The sequence below is a fragment of the Apiospora phragmitis genome, assembly GCF_038363925.1.
Source record: "Apiospora phragmitis strain CBS 135458 chromosome Unknown utg000008l:1.0-3514335.0:1.0-3519231.0, whole genome shotgun sequence".
Taxonomy (NCBI): Eukaryota; Fungi; Ascomycota; class Sordariomycetes; order Amphisphaeriales; family Apiosporaceae; genus Apiospora; species Apiospora phragmitis.
The window spans coordinates 126,724-143,344 of record NW_027117407.1 but is presented as its reverse complement, the minus strand read 5'-3'; the positions used below and the strand labels follow the sequence as shown (position 1 = coordinate 143,344).

Genomic DNA, 16,621 nt, shown 5'->3' with positions numbered 1-16,621 from the left:
ATAATAATAAAACGCCCTATACCGATTTAAAACCGTTAATAAAGGACTTATAACTTATAACGATAAAGAAGTACGAAAGAAAGTCGCGAACTTTTTAATCGATATTAAGAAACGTTATAAATAAATCACGTGTAATATTACGGACGTTATAAAATATAATATAATTTTAAAAATACCTTAATTACTATTACGATCGGCGGGTTAGTCCCCCGCGGGGTAGCACTTAAGGCGTAAAATTGGACAGAAATAACCCGAAGAGTTATTTCTAAAGCTTTTACTTTATAGCGTAGTGGTTAATTTATACGCACTATAACATAATAGCTCTTCGCCTTTATTAAATAAGAGACGTAGGTTCGATTTTTATACTTATTAAATAAGGGCTCTCTCTAGCTGCCTAGGTAAGATCGCTAGTAAGCAAGTAAGGCCTTGTACGGATTAGTTACCCGTATAAAAGCCTTAGAGTTTCTCTATACCGAGCTTAAGTAAATTATATAGTACTAGGGGTTTATCGCCCTAGGTATAAGGGCATACCTTTAGAGAGAGGGTATAGTGTTACGATCGGCGGGTTGGTCCCCCGGGGTAGCATTTAAGGCGTAGAATTGGATAGAAATAACCCGAAGAGTCATTTCTAAAGCTTTTACTTTATGGCGTAATGGTTAGTCTATACGCACTATAATAATTACGAGTAAATAATTTTAAAATTAATTAAAAAACAGATTAACTTTAATAAAATATATTAAAAAAAGGTTTAATTAATAAATAACGGTTTAAAAAACAACCCCCTAATAAACTTAAAATTTTTAAAGTATATATTATTATTAAAAAACTTAAGCTAAACGTTATAACGACTATACTAAAAAAGTATTAATAATTCGAAGCTCTTTTTAATAAAAAACTAGAAATAAGCTTACCGCTTTATATATAATAAAATTATAAAATACCCCTTAAGAATAAGAAGGAACCCCTATTTATATTTATATATAAACTTAACCAGGAGCACGAACAAGCCCTGAAAAGTACATCACGGAAAATCTGGAGAAAGGAGTTATACAACTATCCACGTCGCCAGTAGGCTTCCCTATCCTCTTTATTTCGAAAAAGCGCAAGGACGAGAAACCTAAGTGGCGTATATGCATCGATTACTAAAAACTTAACGAAATTATTATTAAGAACTGGTACCTCTTACCTTTAATCGGTAACCTACGAAACAGACTATTATACGTTAAAATCTTTATAACACTCGACCTCTTTAATATATATAACCTAATTCGGATTAAGGAAAAAAAAGAATAAAAAACCGTGTTTTAAACTAAATATAAATATTTTAAATACTAAGCTATACTATTTAACTTAATTAACATATTAACTAGTTTTTAATTTATAATTAACTATATCCTACGAGAATACTTTAATAAATTTATCGTGATATATCTCGATAATATTTTTATTTATTCCGAGAACGACGAGCAGCACTAAAAACACGTAAAACTAATACTCCGGAAGCTATAAAACGCTAACCTATTAATTAATTTAAAAAAAACGAATTCTACTAACGATCCGTTATATTCGTAAAATACGTAATATCCCTTAGAGAAATCCGGATAAAACCTTCTAAAATCTTAATAATTAAAGAATAGCCCACGCTTATAAACGTTATAAAAGTTAGATCCTTCTTAAAATTAGCTAATTATTACCGGATAACGTTGGGGACCCACCTTTCGCGCCCCCCCTGCTTTCGCGCCCCTGTTAACTAGTTCGTTTAAATTTACCCCTTTAATTTAACGTCGCCTATTTAGCTCGACTTTATAGTAATAATTATATAAAAGCCAGCCTTATTAATTTTACTATCGCTCTTTTTATTAGAAGTAATTTCAGCTTCTTTAATAGCTATTTGCATATGTTGTATATCTTCGATTATAGCGAACCTCGAATTCGGGCTTAAATCCACCTTCTTTCGTTTTCTCGGCCTTGCAGCCTCCAGTTGAGCCTGGAGTGCCTCAACCTGCCTCTCTAGGATGGCTACCTGTACGTCCTTCTTATTAAATACTTTCCGGACCTTTCGAAATAGTTGCCGTTATGTAGCTATATTCTTTTCTAATAGGTTAGTAAGCCGGACTTGCTCCTTGAATTTAACCGACTTCCTTAGGGTTAACTAGATAATATCCGAACCACGAATTGTATTCCGGGGCGTATAGAGGACCTTACTAGACCCGTTAAGCTCTGTACGAGCCGGATTAGACGTCGTATAGAGGGTGTTTCCGATTAAAAGCGGGCTTAGTAGTAGTTTTATTATATTTACCGGCTAAAGGCCGGCTACCCTTTAGCTACTTCGGATATTCTGGCCCGAAAGTGCTTCTAAACGGGCCTTCTAGTAGTATTAAAGGAAGTATCGCTTGCCGATTACCGTTAAGTTCGAGTATTAGTTTATATTTCCGAGTATTTTCCGGTATGCCGTCTTTAGAGGGCTAAAGACGGCTAGATCGAGGGGTTATAAGACGTGGGATATATGAGGGGGTAAAAAAAGAAGACGAATATAATAATTAAAGTATAGGTATATAAAATTAGTTATTGTATAGCTTCCGTAGCCGTCGACGATAAGTAGGCGGTATTCTGAAGGGTCTTCCGGGGCGGTATTCGGGATAAAGACTTTCTCGAGCTATTCGACGGCTATTTTATCCGTTATCTATCTATTTTCCGTCGCGGTGAATTACTAGCCTTTAAAAAGAGCTAAATTAAAAAGGAACTATTACTATTAAACGGTTTTATACTTAAAAATAATTAATAAATTAATTATACGCCTTAAAACTAATATATATTCGATAAAAGAGGTCTAAGCCTTTAAACTAGGTTATTTCTTTTAAATAGACCGGTTTTTAATACTTCCGAGTATTAAACTATTCGATCCGATACCCTCGAGGACCCCTGCTTTATCTATATTATAACGGTTAGCTAGCTTAATCTCCCGGATATCGGGTTGTTCGAGTCGCTAGAACTAGGACCGAATTACCTCGATAGAAATATTATTAATACGTTTTAAATTAATAGCTCGAGCCCTTAAAACCTTAATAACAGGATTCCTTTGTATAAAGGCCTGGAGCTATTTCTTTCCGACTGGGTTAGGGTCTCCTTGGGCTCGAAGGATGCGCTCGGCGAATTCTCGTACTTAGGCGTGGGTTGGAGGAAGCCCTAGAGCCTGTTGAGTAATAATCCATGATGCCAAATGCTTCTCCTGGTTAGGACTGAGCCTCTGAAGATCTGCCGCACCCTCCGATCTGGACTGGTGGCCCTGAAGTCGGCTCCGGAGCGTTGACTCGGGAATACCGTATTCACGAGCGGCCTGTTTAATCGGAGTACTATTTGCGATATAATTTAAGGCTTCTTGGAGCTCTTTTTCGGTATACTGCTTTATAATTAGTTATCGGCACTGTATTTGAAGTTTAAAGGAAAACGATAAAAAATTGGTGGAGGAAATCGAAATAATTGAAGGGGTTGAAAAATCCGGTGGCTGGTTAACAGGGGCGCGAAAGCAGGGGGGGCGCGAAAGGTGGGTCCCTGACGTTATTTATCCCCGAATTTAATAGATTAGTAATACTTCTAATAAACTTAACAAAAAAGGACGAGCTATTTCGATAAATAAATAAAAAAGACTAAGCCTTTTATAATATTAAGGAGCGAATCTTTAACGAACTAGTACTCCGCGTAGCGGACCCTTTAAAATTATTTAAAGTTGAAACCAACGTATCGAATTATGCGATCAAGGGACAACTAAACTAACGGGACAATAACAAAAATTCACACCCTATCGCATGTTTTTTAAAAAAAACTTAACGAACTAGAACTTATTTATTAAATCTGTAATAAAGAATTAATAACTATTATTAAAACTTACGAAAAATAAAAATATTACTTTAACGAAATAATAAAACTAATTAAAATCTATACTAATTATAAAAACTTTACGATATTTATTATTATTGAAAAACTAAATAAACGATAAATATAATAGTTTAAATTCCTTTTAAAATTTAACCTTACTATTATTTACCGGAAAAGTAACGAGAACGGCCGCGCCGACATGCTAAGCCGACAACTAAACTATTAAAAAGAGGCTCCGCTTAAGATACGAACTATCCTCACGTATAATAATAACGGCAACCTCGTATCGTCATAATATCTACACGTAACTAACCACGTTTAATATAATAATAAGTAGGTTACGCGCTTTAAAAAATGCTACGAATAAATAAATATAGCCACCTTATAACTACCATACGAAATGTCGAGAAATAAGTTAATATACTACTAAGATAAGATCTTTATTCCCGAGCGACACCGATAGGAATTTATCTAGGAATTCTATTCACACCTTACACATAAACACTAAAAAGTGTTTAAAACTTAAAAACGAATTACTAAATAATTTAATTATAAAAACCTTAAGTTAATTATAATTAAAGTTATTAATAAATACGACTTATATAATAAAGCTAAATCTATAAGATATTAATTATATAAAAAACTATAACTAATTTTACCGCTAAACAGGGCGTAAAAAACGATCGCGCCCGACTTTATAATTAAACTACCCCTATCGGAAGAACCCTTAACTAAAGCCGACTACGACAACATCCTAATAATTACGAACAAACTCACGAAGTACACCTACTTCCTACCGTATAAGGAGTCCAGCGATATTAACGATCTAGCCTACACCTTCTTTCGCGCCATTATCAGCTAATATAAACTATTAGAAACGATCATCTCCGACTAAAACAAGTTATTTATAATAAAATTTTAAAAGTTACTTATAGCATAATTCGATATTAAGCACAAGTTATTTATAACTTATTACCTTTAAACGAATAAATAAATAAAGAGAATAAATTAAATATTAAAATAATACCTACGCTATTATATTAACTATAAATAAAATAACTAGGTATAATTATTACCTATAACTTAATTCGTTTATAATAACGTAAATAATAAAACTACACATATATTATCATTTTAAATAAATTACGAATATAACTTAAAAATTACTAAAAAACCCTTAAAAAGAAAGCTAGTATTATTCGCGACCATATAAATCGAAAAATTAAAAGAACTCTAGATTATATTATAATAAAACCTCACCTTCCTCTAATAACGAATAAAGAGACACGCCGACTAAATAAGGTTAAAAAGATTAACCTTTAAAAAAGGAGAAAAAGTTTACTTTCTACGACGAAATATTAAAATAAAGCGACTAAGTAATAAATTAAACTTTAAAAAGATCGGACTATTTAAAATTATAAAAATTATTTTAAATACTAATTATAAAAATTATTTTAAATACTAATTATTAATTATTATTACTTAAAATAATACGGATACACCTTATATTTTATATTTTATTACTCGAGCCAGCGGCTGAAGAAACCCTAATCGATACATAGCTAGAAGTCGAAACGAATCAGCACGAATACGAAATTAACGGAATTATCGACAAAAAAAAGAAAGGATAAAGCTTTTAATACCTCGTCTAGTAAAAGGGCTACCTATTAAAAAATAGTACTTAAAAACCTAAAAAACATTTAGCGAATACCGCGGGGGAACTCTAAAAGTTTAAAAAAAGCTCCCCTTATAAAAACTAATAAGTCAGGCTCTAAAAAATCGGCTAGACTAAAGGACGACTAGTCGACATCCCCGGAAACGCCTAAAGAACACAGGTTACCTAAAATAAAATTCTCTTAATTAATAATCGAAAAAGAAATACTATCCTTTTTATCTAGTTTTTACATCCCTCGACAGAACGCCTCCGAACGTTTTTCTACCACAACCTTCTTTATATAACAAAAACGGGCTAGGCAACCCAGAGTAATAAATAACTATATTTATAATAAAAATAGGGCCTCCTCTACGTCTAATTCTTCCGCCTCTAGGTTTTTCTATTAAGCGGCCAGCTTTATTAAAACCGACGTAATAAAAGTATTATTATAAGAACGACTAACCCGAATATACTCCGAGTAACGAAATAACTTCTCGTTTATATAATAAGCTAAGTTTTAATAAAAATAACGAGTATAAAGTATACTAATTAAGTTACCTATAGATTCTATATTAATAATAAGAGCTAAACGCGTAATAGTTTTTTTTAACCGAGATTTTTCGATACGATTATTTATAATAAATATATATCCTAATAAAAATAAAATAGAAAAAGAAAAAAAAAAACCTACTACGACTTAATATACGAATAACCGAAAGTACTTATAAAATTAACACTTTAAAGATAAAATAATTAAAAAAAATAAAATAATATTATAACCCGACCTAATCATACGGCTAAAAACCTTAATTACCGGTACGGAAATATAATAACCCGATCTAGCTACGATATTATAATTAGTAACCGTACCGCTAGCTATACTTATATAAACGTAGTTATATTTTAATAACGTATAACGAAATAAGCGGCCTTAGCCTACGCGGCGATAAAACGAATATAAACGAATATAATAATAAAGCACGACGAGTTACGTAACGAGCCCCGGAGTAATAAAAAGGTACGACGCCTAAAATAAGCTAACTAAGGTTAGATCACCGTGATTTAAGGGATGGATCACCGTGAGCTAGTAACGGGATTACCGTAAGCCTATAGGTAATTTAAAGGATTAATAGAGAAAGAATTAAATATATAACGGAAAATATTTTTATATATTTTATATAAATATTTTTTATTTTAGTAATTAATTTAAATATTAATTTTAATTTATTAATAAAATAAATAATTTTAATAAAACTATTATAAATACCTTTAAATTTATATACTTTAATTAATTTTATTTTTATAAATTATTACTTATTATATCGATAAAAGCGGACTTTTATCACACGTTTAAATACTTTCTCGTATTATTAATATAAACCTTAATACGTCTTACTAAGTTTTTTTTAAAACTTAAATAGCGTTTATTATATTAATATAATTTTTAATAAAAATAGAATATTTTAATTATTTATTAAAGGATAAGTAATATTAAAAGGTTATAAGTATTAATTATTCTCAAAAGCAACGAATTAAATATAAACCTTTAAAGATATATATTTAATTTATTAATTATTTCTTTAAATAATATAGTAGGGCTAAGAAATCGCGGCTTAAGGCACGAATAGTTAATTATATAATATAGAGGGGTATAATATTAATTTCGCGATGCGTTTTAATATATAATAGATTAATAATAAAGGTAAACGAAATAATAATAAACTACGTTAAACGTTTAAAAATATATCTTAAATTTATTAATTATTTTATTTAAATAATAAGATATTAACTTAACGATATTAAATTTAAATTTAATATTATTTTATACAAAAATAATAAAAAAGTTTAATTTTATAATATAATTTATTAACGCTTAAATAAATAGTTCGATTTTTTTAAATAAATACGTTTTAATAATAAATAAAGTATTATAGTTAAAGGTTAAAATAAGTAAAAAAATAAAGAGGTATATTAAGCGTAATAATATCGTTATTTCTATAATATTCCTCGAATTTAATCGAAACATAGCTTTCGTAACCATTTAAAATTAAAAAACTATAAAAGCTTTTTATGCGCACTTTAATAAATTTATTAAAGTAATAAATTTAATTTAAGCTTATTTTATTTTTAGTTTAATCGTTAAAAGTTTATTTAATTAATTAATCGCTTAATAAATCGTATTTATAAAACTAGTTTATAAAGTAATATTAATTTCACTTTTTTATTTTAATTAATATATATTATAATTAATATTAACTCGATTATATTTATTATAAAACTAGTTTCGTTAAAAGTTTATATATTTTTATTTAAAATATCGTATTTAGTTCTAATATTTATAATTAATACGAATTAATTATAAATAATATTTAAATCTTTATAAAAAGCTTTTTAATAATTATATTAACGGTTTATTTAAATTTTAAAGTTTAAGTTATTTTTAATAAAACGTTTAATTTAATACTTATAAACGCGGTTATCGCCGCGTAATTTTAAAAAAAAATTAATTATATTTTTTATAATATTAATATTAAAAAGTATCTTTTAAATATTTAAATTAAGTATATATTTATAAAACATTTCTTTTTGAATTAAATTTAATTTATATTATAAATATCGAATTTCGCGTCGAGGTTCGATATTACGAAGTCGGTCGCTTAAAATAGCTCGAGGGTTATTATACACTTTAGTAGCCGCTTTTTAATTAATTTAATTCGAACTTTTTTATATCGCTTAAATTATTAAAATAATAAGATTTTTTTTAATTAAATTAATGTTATAATTATAAAAATATTTATATATTAAAGTTTAATAATATATATTAATAAAAGTAATCGATTTAATAATATAATTAATTTAATAATATAAGTATTTAATTAATTTAATATATAATTAAAAAAGATATTATTATATAAATATTTTATATATTTTTAATAAATATCTATATTAAAAATATAAAAAAAATATTAATATATACGTTTTTATAGTTTAATTTAATTATTAATTAATATTTTATATATATAATTACTTTAATTTTTAATAATTTTAATAAAATTTAAGCTATAATATTATTAATTAAGTAAACTATAAACGCGTGTATTTATATATCGATAAAGAGTTATTAAAGCTTGCCACTACTTATTATTTAGTTTAATAGTACCCCGGAAATAGGTAGATAATTACTTACCCGTAAAACCCCCCGCTTGACTTGCAACACTAACTTAATATCGAATCTTTATCCGTTAACTCGGCGCCAGAATGCGGCCTGCGGGGGATAAGGTCGTTATTAATCGAGAAGCTACTAGTAGCCCAGGTGCCGCCCGGCGACAGAAATGGGTATTCTGAAGGCCAGGATAGGACGCGGTTCGTCGGTTGATGTTCGCGGGAGTGGCTGTAAGTGAGGTACGCAATCCACAGGGCAGCGGCCGTAACGAGTAACGATGTAATACCAAGAGCTAGGGCGACGAGGACTTCGCTTGAAAGGGGCATGGTTTGGACCTAGGAAGACTTTAGGATGCGATAAGTGGGAGGCAACTTGAGGTGAAGCTTTTGATTCTGAACAAGCTTTACGAGAAAATATCCATTTGTAGAATGGAAGGCTTATATGGTAGTTAAAGGGACTCTTCTTATATCAAGTAACCAGATTTTCTCCTGGTACTGAGAGCGGTCCATTTACTATCATCACTCCCGAGTTGTGTACACGCGAAGGCTTAGGATTCGTGCGGTGAGCCAATAATATGCATCTGTCTGTGCGAGCCTGCATATGCTGTCTGGGCGAGCCTGCCTACCCACTTGAAGCTGAGCTGTACAGTAGGTATAAACAGCGACCTGCCATGATATCTATCTGGAGGAGCCAGCACTGATTGGATAGGAGTCGCGAAAGGAGGGGCGAGATATGTGGCTAAGGCATACTTGCTTACTTATTGACCAAGACGACTGCCTCTGTTCAGTTGTCCTCGCACCGAACAAACACATGGACTGTCACAGGCCCCAGCAATTACGAGAGCCTTGCAGCTTGCAGCATAATCCGCTTGCCTACTACCTCTGCTCTGTTCGGGCAAAGCCGATATTCGTCGAGATTATGCCGCAAAGCGTAGACGGATTAAGTTGTGGCACTTACCGGCTTACGTTCCACGTATTGTGTGCCGGGCTATAATTATATCTATACTACTAGTACAGGTTTGCAGAGAGTTTAAAAAACGCTTACGTCACTTAACTTTGGCCGCTAAGGCCGGTCGCAGGCGCAAATAGCCGGTCCATGCCGGCGACGAGGAAAAGGGAGAGCGTACTAACACGACGAGGAAAGAGGTGCTGGCGTTCACGGGACAGCTGGCGACAGGTCCTTGCTATACATGATGTTACAGAACGCTCTGACTGCCACCCCCAGCGCGAAACGTGTAGATAGTGTTTGGATTGGTGCATACTAGCAAAAGCCCAGGGCCTAAAAAGCACCCCCCCCCCCCCTCCCAAAACCCCAAACAGCAGCGCTTTAGCAATTAAAAGGATACCAGGGAAACCCCGGGATAGTTGCAATGATCCAGCCAAACATCCTCTCACCCATCTTGCGCCCCTTCATTGAGTTAAGAAGTAATTAAGCAGTGGAAGAGTAGAATTCGAGCTGGTTCGAAAACCCGAAGAGATGAAAGATGCGACTGAGGCGATAGAGGCAAAATTAACCACGGACACAGAGATAAGGAGGAGGTCTGCGTCGGCGAAGTGAACCTCCTCCACCTATATCAGATAATATCGCCCTGCTTCAGTCACCACCGCCAGATTCGAGATGGACCCCAAAGCAGTTCAGTTTGCCAAGTCGGATCGCAACAAGGAAAACGATCTACTCGTCGCTAAGCATTGAGAAACTAGAACACAACTGGCACTACAAACATAACGGTCTATAACAGCCTAGGAAACTCTTCAAGCTCATCTTCCATATAAGTCAAATACGGCTCAAACTATCTATCCTCCTACACCGGCTGGTCGGCCTAATGTACTGGCCTCTAGATGGTGACCCGGATATTGAACGAGGAGCGTGAACCAAGCTTCCCCGATGAGAACCAATTGGCACAGGAATCGACAAGATTGGAACACTCGGAATAGAAATCAAGAGAAACCTCCAGTACATTCCGCCAACCTGCAGTCTGAGACCTCGGCCTAACCAACAAATCTTCCATACTATACCACACACTCACTCCTCTCACCAACGCAGTCTCCTCTACACCTGACCAAACCCATGAGACAATCTGCCATGACGAGATGACCGGAGCAAGATGATGTTGTCGACAGCAGGCTCAAAAGCAGCCCTGAATGGTCGATCAACGAAGCGCCATGAGCTTACATCCGCGGCATGGTCGAGTTGCAGTACGAGGCATCCGGCGACGAGGTCCAGACGCACTCCCAGCACCACTCGCAGTTGGGGTCCTCGCTGCAGTTGATGTCGCTGCGGGAAATAGCAAGCCATGTCAGTTAATGGGTCTCGTGGGTCGTCATACCCCCCCGAGTATTAGAAGAAAGGGTGCGGGGGAGGGAGGAGCTGGCTTCAGGCATCCAACCTGGCAGTATGGTGATGGTGATGTACACATGGTAAGAAGAAGAAGGAAGGGACAGGGGGAGAAAAGGGGGAGAAAGGGGGAAGGGTGAAGAGAGGGGGAGAATGAAATGGTAAACCTACTCGCCGCAGTTCTTGCACTTCGTCTCCTGCTCCGCGCAATCCGGATGCTTCTTGTGCGCGAAGTAGGCCCCGAGGTTCAAGTGGTGCCGCTTCGTGACCTTCTTGGCCTTGGCCTTGGACTTGTTGTCGTTGTTCTTGATGACTCGGCTCATGCCAAGAATCGTCAGCAGCTTCTGCTTCTGCTGCTTCTGCTGGGACTGCTGCTGGGACTGCTGCTGCTGCTTCTGTCCCGCAACAGCTTGGCCCTGAGACTGCTGGACATGCTTGCCCTGAGACTGCTGGACATGCTTGCCCTGCTGCTGCTGGTGCGTGGGCGATGCCAGCAAGGTCGCGGGGGCTGCGACGAGGAGGAGGGAGAGAACGGCTGACAGCTTCATGGTGGAGGTTGGTATTTGATGACGGGCTTTGGGTAAAGTTGAAAGTGTAAGTTCTGAAGGAGAGGGAAAGTGGCAAGAGAGAGCCTTTTGGTACAGCGGAAAGTACGTGGAAGAACGGTGCCTGCAAGGATGTAGCAAGTTGAAGACAGCCAAGTGATGATGGTGAGTGATGTAGTTGTTATACACCAGACTGATCTGAGAGAGAGGATGAGACCGGGACTCAAGGTTGTTTAAATACGCAAAGTCATGGATGGAATGACACAAGCTTCCATTTTTCCGCGAGGTCATGTTTGGTCGTCCAAGTTCCACCGTCCACGAATTGCGCAATCGAGTCACCGGCACCAAATACAGATACAAGCAAGCAAAAGGGGACGTCAAAAGGCAAACAGCCAAACGTTATACGGTCACAGAAATGGCCGACGACAGGTCGAGGATTGAATTGGATTATTCTTCCATTTGGATTGGAGCGTAGGTAGGCGATAGGGCTGGACTACCGTTCGTTCTGCGGTCACTCCGTGATCCCATGCCTTCTTGTCCTTCCTTGCACACTATAGAACCACGTTCACGATGTATATGATTATCATCACACAAGGCGTCGCGTCCGACTCAACGGCAAGATACATGGGCACATACCTAAGCAAGCGCCGTAGCTCCAGCTATCTGTCATTCCTTTTGTGCCATCTCGGGCTTCGCCATGGCCTGTCATGTCCCTCTTCATTATTCTTTTGTGATATGGAATCGGCGACGTGGCTTCGTGACTCGCTTCGCAATGGTAAATTGTGGCACAAATGCAATCACCGACCGATGATGGAAGCTTGGTGGCATCTGCAAGGTTCGCACCTGGTGGCAGGCCAGAAATAGCTCACGCACTTCATCGTGACACAGGACGCTCTCGTCTCTCTTTGGACAGGTAGTTTCCGATCCGATTAGGTAACCCGAAAGCCACCCTACCAAAGCAAAAGTTGTTGTGTAGCAAGGGCTTTCTTTCAAAATGACCTCGACAATTAGGGTTCCTCAAACAAGAGCGACACAAACGATACATAGGCTTGGCAGGGGTTCTTGTCTGAACCTTTGCTCTCCGACTCCATTTCTGACCATGGGCAATTTCCCAATTGGGAGTCGGCAGAGCAGCAGAGATAGGGGTTGGCGATTAACATTAACTTTCCGAGACCAAAATGTCCCTAATCATCAATCAACTCAAGCACCCCCAACATTAGTACCATCATGAAACAACAGCAAAGGCCACTGCATCGTCGCCGTAGCCGGCACCCCCGGCGCCCCATTCATCCCTACCCCAATCCCCAGATCGGGCTGGCTGCTGCCGTCGTTGACATTCATACTGCCGGACCGCGCGCCGTGGCCCAGCGACATGAGCGCGTTGGCGCTGTACCGGTCCTGGTTGTCGACGATGGCCGCCGTCCAGTCCTGCCACGTATTGCTGCCGCCCGTCACCGCCGCCTGCGCCTGCGCCTGCTGCCGCCAGAGCATGTCGGGCTGCGTCGCCTGTGCCGCGAAGGCCGTGAGCGGGTTGTGGCCGTGGTCCGCGACTGGCGTCTGCGCTTGCGACGGGGCTTGCGCGTTCTGTTGCGCCTGGCCTTGGACCTGTGCCTGGTTCTGTGCTTGCACGTGGGCCGCTGTCACTTGATCGGGGGCCTGGGCGTACATGAACTGGTGGTTTCCATCGTATTGCATGCTGTTCGGCCCATGTCCGGACGAGTCACCATAGGGGATGGGCGGGTACGAGTTCTGGTCTGTGGTCGTCTCACCAAAGTAGCTGCTGCGCGAAGTCGGCATTCCTGTCGTTGGCGTCCCGGAGCTGTTGGAGTGCTCAGTACCGTTGTGATTGGACGAGGTATTGCCGGGTGCACTGGGTAGACTAGTATATGTCGGCGTCTGTGGCGATTGCTTGAGCATCTCCTGACTGACAGGTATTATGATACCTCCAGCTGTTTTCCGTTGCCTGTCACGTTCAATCCAGGAGATTGTCCTATCCACGATGGATCGGACTGCGTCGTGGAATGCGTTACCGGAGCCTAGCGGCCTGTTAGTGGTCATTTTTTCGGCAAAAATGGAGGACAATGTGAACTTACCGATGATTTTACTCGTCTCGGCCAGGATATCCAGCCACATGCCCATGTCATGCCTCAGACTCTCCACCTCCGCGGACGTGACCTCATGCCTTCGTTCCCACACCGCCGCCATAGACGAGAAGGCGGCCGCGATGTAGACAGATTGCATGTAGTAAGTCGTGTCGATGGACTTGATCTTGTACAGCTTGTAGACGCATTGCAGCATATCCTTGGCCGCCTGCTCACATAACCGGGTATTCTCGGCCAGCACTTTCGGATCCTGCGTCATGGCGACCGACGGGTGCCGGACCAAGAGCCGGAACTCGCAGTCGATGTACTGCACGTACAGAGCCTGCATCTGGCCGTCTCCGCCCTCGACGTACCGGAGACCTTGGGGGATCTCATCGCGCCAGGCCTGCAACCGGGCTTCGAGTTCTTCGACGATCCGCAGGTAGCTCTCGGGGTCTCTGCGCGAACAGTAGATGGTCGAGTACATCTCCAAGAAGAGGGCAGACATCTTGAAGCCCGCTACTCCGATCTCGTACAGGCATTTGCCACCGCGGGATGTGTCGACGCCGTCAGGAGTCAGCATCTCGTCGGGGATCATTTCCGGGAAAGGTACGTCGAACTCCTCGAGACGGATGCCCATGGGCCGCCCCATGCGACCGTTCAACGTCACGGCCATGGATACGATAGTCCACCAAATTCGGCTCCGCATTTCGGATTCCAAGTCGGGCCTTCGCCGGACTTCCTGGGAGACCGATGCAGACCAAGCTCTGTGGCCAGACCTATACTGTAGTGCGTCATCATGCTGCTTGAGTCGGGCTTGGGAAAACTCCGCGTATGCACCGCAATCATGACCAGCGCTTGGAGATCCGCAAACGTCCGCGTGGTGGTCAGATCGACAAACTTGCTGAGCGCGAAATGGTAGTGCTTATTAGAAAGCTCGTTGAGCCTGTGCTTTTGTTCGGGATTCTCCCGATTCCGCAGTCCGATTTGTAAATATATACAGGCGAAGAGCATGTGAATCATGACGGTCTCGGCAAGGGTGGGTTTGAAGCCGGGGTCATCATATAACCGAGTGAGCTGGTCAAGAGATTAGCATGCAGCAGCAATTGAGAAGGGCAGTCAGTTCTAGTCTTACCAGATCCATAAAGGTTGGCCGATGCAGGACCGGCAGAAAGGGGTAAATGATGAGGAAATACCATTCGGCATAGGTGAAGGCATCTACCCGGGGCGGGTAATCCACATGGAGAGGCTGGTTCACATTGCAGGCCGACATCATCAGCGCCTGCACCGACTTGTTGTACAGGGCCGACCGCGGCTGGGTGCCGGGGGCCGGCTCGTCCATGTCCTCGGCGTCGAAGGAGCAGACGTCGATGGTGCTGCCGAGGATGGTGAGGGTGGTGCCCTTGATGGAGCTCGAGACGGCCTTGTCGGTGGTGACGCCGATGTGGAAGTCGGCCGGGGCGGGCCTCGAGCATGGACCTCGAGACGCCCGTGGTGAATTGAGTTTTCGTCGGGGCGCGCGTCTGGCCGTTAGCCTTGACCCAGACAGAGTTTGACATTTGCTGCCAGTTTTCCTTCGCGCCGCCGGCGCTCGGCATGGACCCCGATGACCGGCACGACGACGCCATGTTTCCCATCGCGTCATAGTTGCCCGTGGGCGAATGGCTGGGCTCGACGGCCGAGGCGCGGCCCTGGAAGGTCTTGACCTCGATGCCGTTGGCGCCCAGCAGCTGCTCCAGCTCCCGGATGTGGTTCATCATGTCCTGCTTCTCGCGCTCCAGCTCCTGCATGTACCCCCGGCGCTCCGTCCGGCCTGTCACGCGATCCGTCACGTAGCACTCGAGGTTCTGGTTGATGCAGTGCGAGCAGCCCTCGGGCAGGGCGTCGCATCGGATCTTGCGCACCTTGCACCGGTCGCAGGCCTGGCCGGTCCTCGTGTACGACTGCAGTTTGCTCTTGACCACGCTCGAAAAGTCGTTCGGGGCGCCTCCACCATTACCACCACCACCGCCGCTGCTTCCTCCTGATCCCATGCGGTCCAGTTTCGGCAGCTTGCATTTGTAGTGGCTATCGGGTGTCTCGTATTCGGCATCGCCAGGCCGCTTCGGCGGACGGCCTGGGGCCATATTGTCGGCAATTCCAAGCCTTGGGCGGTTCGAGAGATAGAAAAAGCACCTTGTGAGTAGCGCAAGCTAATATAAATAGGTCGGGCGTTTTCTTGGGGGCGATGACGCGACGCGCGACCGTCGATGCGAAGTGGTCAATTGCCGAAAGAACCGAAAATCGAGCACAAAAAATGGAAATGCGGCACGACAATGGAGCTTGCCGGCAGTAGAAGCTGGGCGGCTTATGTTCGAGAAGAATGCAGACCGACAGGCGTCCTCGAAGGATTGCTGGAAGTTGGGGGAGAGCTGCGCAGGCAGGGTCAGAGAGAGAGAGTGCAGCTGGAGATTCTGATTTGCGGCGGGTTTTGCCGTTGGTTGGTTGGGTCTGGTAGTCGGCCAAGGGAACTACCGACGGAGGTATATCCGCTGCTGCTATAACCACTACTATTCGATAGAACACCACCAGTCTATAAAACCAATATAGTGTATATAAGACCAGAAAGTACAATTACTATGAGAGAAGAGAAAAAAGTGGTGGACAAGCTCGGGGGGGGGGGGGGTTTGGCGGCATACATAGGACCTCTGTCAAGAATGGAAAAGAGCGGGAGCCCGACTCAAGATAAAAGAGGCAGGGCAGGCCAGGACGGGCAGAGCGACGAGACAAATACCACGCTCCCTCAGGAGCTTGATGGGCAGAAGAGGGTCTCTGTTATGAGGAGGAGAGAGATGAGAGATGAGAGCGGAGACGATTAAGCCCGAACGGGGAGCCAGATGCAGAGCGACGTAGGGGGTCCGGAGGGACTGGGTAGGGACTGGACTGGTATTCAACGTGCCAATGGGCGTGCCGGTGGGTGGTGATGGGC

The 16,621-nt window shown here is 40.8% G+C and overlaps 2 protein-coding genes across 2 annotated transcripts; one reads left to right on the top strand and one right to left on the bottom strand.

Moving 5' to 3' along the window:
* Positions 1-11,185: 11,185 nt before the first annotated feature.
* Positions 11,186-11,566, top strand: PG994_008467 (uncharacterized protein; the record flags this gene model as incomplete). Its single annotated transcript, XM_066859876.1, has 1 exon — positions 11,186-11,566. One exon carries the CDS (start codon positions 11,186-11,188, stop codon positions 11,564-11,566), a length of 381 nt encoding a protein of 126 aa, XP_066713465.1.
* Positions 11,567-12,772: 1,206 nt separating this feature from the next.
* On the bottom strand, positions 12,773-15,779 carry PG994_008466 (uncharacterized protein; the record flags this gene model as incomplete). The annotated part of the gene is made up of 5 exons (XM_066859875.1): positions 12,773-13,608; positions 13,666-14,437; positions 14,494-14,730; positions 14,789-15,076; positions 15,141-15,779. The coding sequence occupies 5 exons, from the start codon at positions 15,777-15,779 to the stop codon at positions 12,773-12,775; spliced, it is 2,772 nt and encodes a 923-aa protein (XP_066713464.1).
* Between the last annotated feature and the right edge of the window lie 842 nt (positions 15,780-16,621).